The sequence below is a fragment of the Lepidothrix coronata genome, unplaced genomic scaffold (genome assembly GCF_001604755.1).
Source record: "Lepidothrix coronata isolate B3197 unplaced genomic scaffold, Lepidothrix_coronata-1.0 Scaffold1759, whole genome shotgun sequence".
Taxonomy (NCBI): domain Eukaryota; kingdom Metazoa; phylum Chordata; class Aves; order Passeriformes; family Pipridae; genus Lepidothrix; species Lepidothrix coronata.
The window spans coordinates 1-3,533 of record NW_016691939.1 but is presented as its reverse complement, the minus strand read 5'-3'; the positions used below and the strand labels follow the sequence as shown (position 1 = coordinate 3,533).

The window sequence follows — 3,533 nt, the reverse complement described above, 5'->3', positions numbered from 1 at the left end:
TATGTCTGTCCCGGTGCAGGCCCTCCAAAAAATTACAGGAGGTGCCCCACTACTGTCAGTGACGTGTTGGAGAGAATGTTTAGGTTGTGTTCCACTACATGATACTGAAGAGCCCTCCTTGAGTTCTGCTTCAGAGGAAACGGGAACAGAGGGAGTCCCCCTCTCCTCTAGAAATGTGTCACAGGCAGATGAAGATACATTTCAGAGGTTGTTTGAATTCCTTCAGTCCTTGCTGAAAGGTTGACACTGCTGTTTTCCAGAAGAAAGTATCCTGGCCCTTCCAGCATAATTCTTCTTGTTCCCCCCAAAACCTCCATTTGTATTTTAACAAAATTTTCTCCTTTTTTTGGTGGGGAGATGGGGGGGGGACCAGCTCACTCTGAGCCTGTTTTCACACACATCCACCTGATTTCATCACACATTTACAAGAGCCTGTGTCCGTGGATTTTTATTGATGGAGAGCTGGTTCTGGAATACCTGGGTCAAGAAGGCAACTTTTCTCTTAAAGGCTGTGGTGGGAATTCTATTCTTCTGTGGACAGAACCATCCCATTCAACCTTTCTTCCAAAACAGATGTTATTGGTCGTGGATTCTCTAGAGAGACTATAAGGGATCATAGGAAACTAGATATTTAAGGTGAAACAGTAAGTCACAACATTCCCTGTGGAGAGGACAGGTAAAAGCAGTGATTTGAAAAAGTGAGCTACAATGTCTGTTGGGGGAAGTCCCTGAGCTGCTGACACCTACAAGAAAAGAGGGTGGTAACAGAAGAAATAAAGTGGCCTTTCCTCTGTATTTGTAGCCTTTGCAAGACATTTGACAATGGCCTGACAGTCTCCTGTGCTGAATGGCTCTTAGATTAATCCACTGCAGCAATCCTTCCACAGAGCCAAATGGGGGGCAAAGTCTGGGGACAAGTGACCCTCCAGCATCTGCAGCTCTTGTAGAGGATGCCTCGGGCACTGTGCCCATGTACACAAGCACATGGATGCATTTGCATGGGTCTCCAAATACCTTCCCTGAAAATCTACACTTCCAAGTAAAGAAATGAATGGTCAGTCCTCAGAATAAGAACACCTGTGTTTATTCACATGGAACCAAAGACAGGAGTGCAGAGAAGGAATTTTTTTAATCATCTCCTGGGAAAAAAACATCTTGGCAGTGCAGTTCCTGGTGCAGGGCCACTCTCTTCTAAGATACAATTAATTGACTATGGTTATGGGCTGCTGCAACATTCCTGTGAGACTCCCTAAACAATATGAAGTGTCCAAATGCAGTTGACTTCTGCCTTTCCCTGTTAAAATTTTAACTCATTCAATGCTCATTTGTTTCTTTGTCATGGTTCCACCACAGATGGCAAATCAGCACCACACAGCTGCTTTCTCCTTTCCCCTTGGTTGGACGGGGGAGAGAATTGAAACAGTAAAAATGAGAAAATTCATGGGTTTAATAAAGAACTCAACAGTTTAATAAATAAAGCAAACACTGTGAGTACAAGCAAAGCAAAGCAAAGAATTCATTCACTAGTTTCATCAACACCCAAGAGTTCTGCCTACTCCAGAAAAGCACAGAGGTTACATGGAAATGCAAATGCCATCACTCAATGCTCCCCCCTTCCTTCTTCTTCCCCCATCTTTAAATGCTGAGCATGATGTGATATGGTCTGGAATACCCCTTTGGTCAGTTGGGGTCAGCTGAACCAGCTGTGCTCCCCCTCAGACTTTGTGCACCCACAGCTACTCCCTGGTGGGTGGTAGGAGGAGTAGAGGAGGCCTTGACTCTCTGTCAGCACTGCTCAGCAATAACTAAAACACCCCTGAATTATCAACACGGTTTCCAGCACAAATTCAAAATATAGTCCCATTCTAGGTACTATAAAGAAATGTACTCCAGCCAGAACCACCACATTATTTCATAAAAACAAACAAACAAAAACAAATCCCCAAACACCCTGTTTCCCTGGCTCTTTCTGCCTATGGGAGATACTGAGAAGGAAGTGATAAGTTAACAACATGTTCGTGGTTTGGGGTGTGCCTGTGGGAGACTGCCGCTGTTATTGCTACTGTTGCATCTGTTTCTGGGAAAAGACAGCCCAGACTAGTCTTGAGAAGTCTGGGAAGAGTCTTGCCTTGCAGCAACCCCAAAAGACCCCACTGGATTAAAGCCCCTCCTTCCAGTTCTGCCCTGGCCCTGCCTGTGTTTCAAGCACTGTGCCCTTTTCAAGTTCTCGAGTGCTGCAGAAATAGGTGGCTGTGTCTGCAGCTGTTGGTGAGAGCACTTCCAGCAACAGCTGGTTCCTGGAGGGGTCTGCAGAGCTGGTGACTCGGGTCTGGAAGGATGAAGTGATGTGCTGGAGCCCTGTGAAAGGATATTGCAGCACTATGTGCTGCAGCTCTTTGCCAGGAGTCTGCCGGATCCAGTCCCATGCGTAGCTGCTGTCGGTGATGGGGACACCAGAGATGTGACAGGTAAGCGAGACAGACTCTGACATCTTCCCTCCTGTGGGGCCTGAGGCCTTTGTCTGCACTTGGGAAAGGCCACCTACAACCCCAGCAGACAAGGATGAACAGACAGGAACAGCTTAAGCAGTCACTTAAACTGCTCCACCACATCCCTGGGTTTCTGCTTGTGATCTCCAGGATCCAGCAGCTGCAAAACCTTGCTCCCTTTAGAATCTCAGATCTGGTAAAGAAACACAGGGTTCCGTAATCTTCCACTGAGCTCCCAAATGACCATCTAGAATTTCCCCATTTCCTCTTCTCACCCCTCAGGGAGCAAAACTCATGAGCTAGACTGAGTGAACATGAACCCTGCCCAAAACCACAGCAGGGCTGTTCACACCTCACCATTTGCACTGGGTACCTGTAATACTGGTTTCCAGTATTTCCAGTTTTCCGGTTTCCAAGGGAAACAGGAAAAGTTGCTTCTAAAGGTGAAGCAGTTTGGGAGGTGAGAGATGAGCTGACTTGAAAATTGAGAAGACAAGCATAAGGGTTAGAGCTCATTAGGGGACAGCAAAAAGTACATTCAAATATTTGAAAATTCTAGGCTGTGACTACAGGACTCTTTGGGACCAACCCTGCACATCTGTGGGACACAGCCCCTTCCAGCTCCGAGGCTGGGACACTGACGGGTGGTTTGTGTTCAAGCTCAGCCGATTTCCTATCTCTGTGCAAACAGCACAGAAGTAGCGGGCAGAGTCCCCGGCGTGCAGGAGGTGCAGGCTGAGAGATGCCTCAGAGCGGGAATTGTCCCGGGAGGCTGTGGCTCGACCCTCCACTGCTGGCCCAAACTGAATCTGTGATGAATAATGGCTTATCCAGGACACCCACTCGACCCCCACTCCGGGTGCCTGACGGTACCAGCGAACATAATGATTCTCGAAGGTGAAGCCGGACCCGCGGCAGGAGAGGAGCACGGACTCCCCGGGCGCTCGGTGCCCTCCGCCGGCCTCCTCCAGCCTCAGCTGCGCCCACAGCCCTGCGGGGGAGAGCGCAGGAATCGGGCAGGGCGCGACCACGGACCGAGCGTGT

General features: G+C 48.6%; 1 gene segment (V, D, J or C); it reads right to left on the bottom strand.

Annotated features, from left to right (window-relative positions):
- Positions 1–2,518: 2,518 nt before the first annotated feature.
- LOC108510639 lies at positions 2,519–3,480 on the bottom strand (the record flags this gene model as incomplete). The annotated part of the segment is given in 1 exon segment: positions 2,519–3,480. A coding segment is annotated over 1 exon segment (425 nt), but the record flags the coding sequence as incomplete, so codon positions are not given.
- Positions 3,481–3,533: the final 53 nt, after the last annotated feature.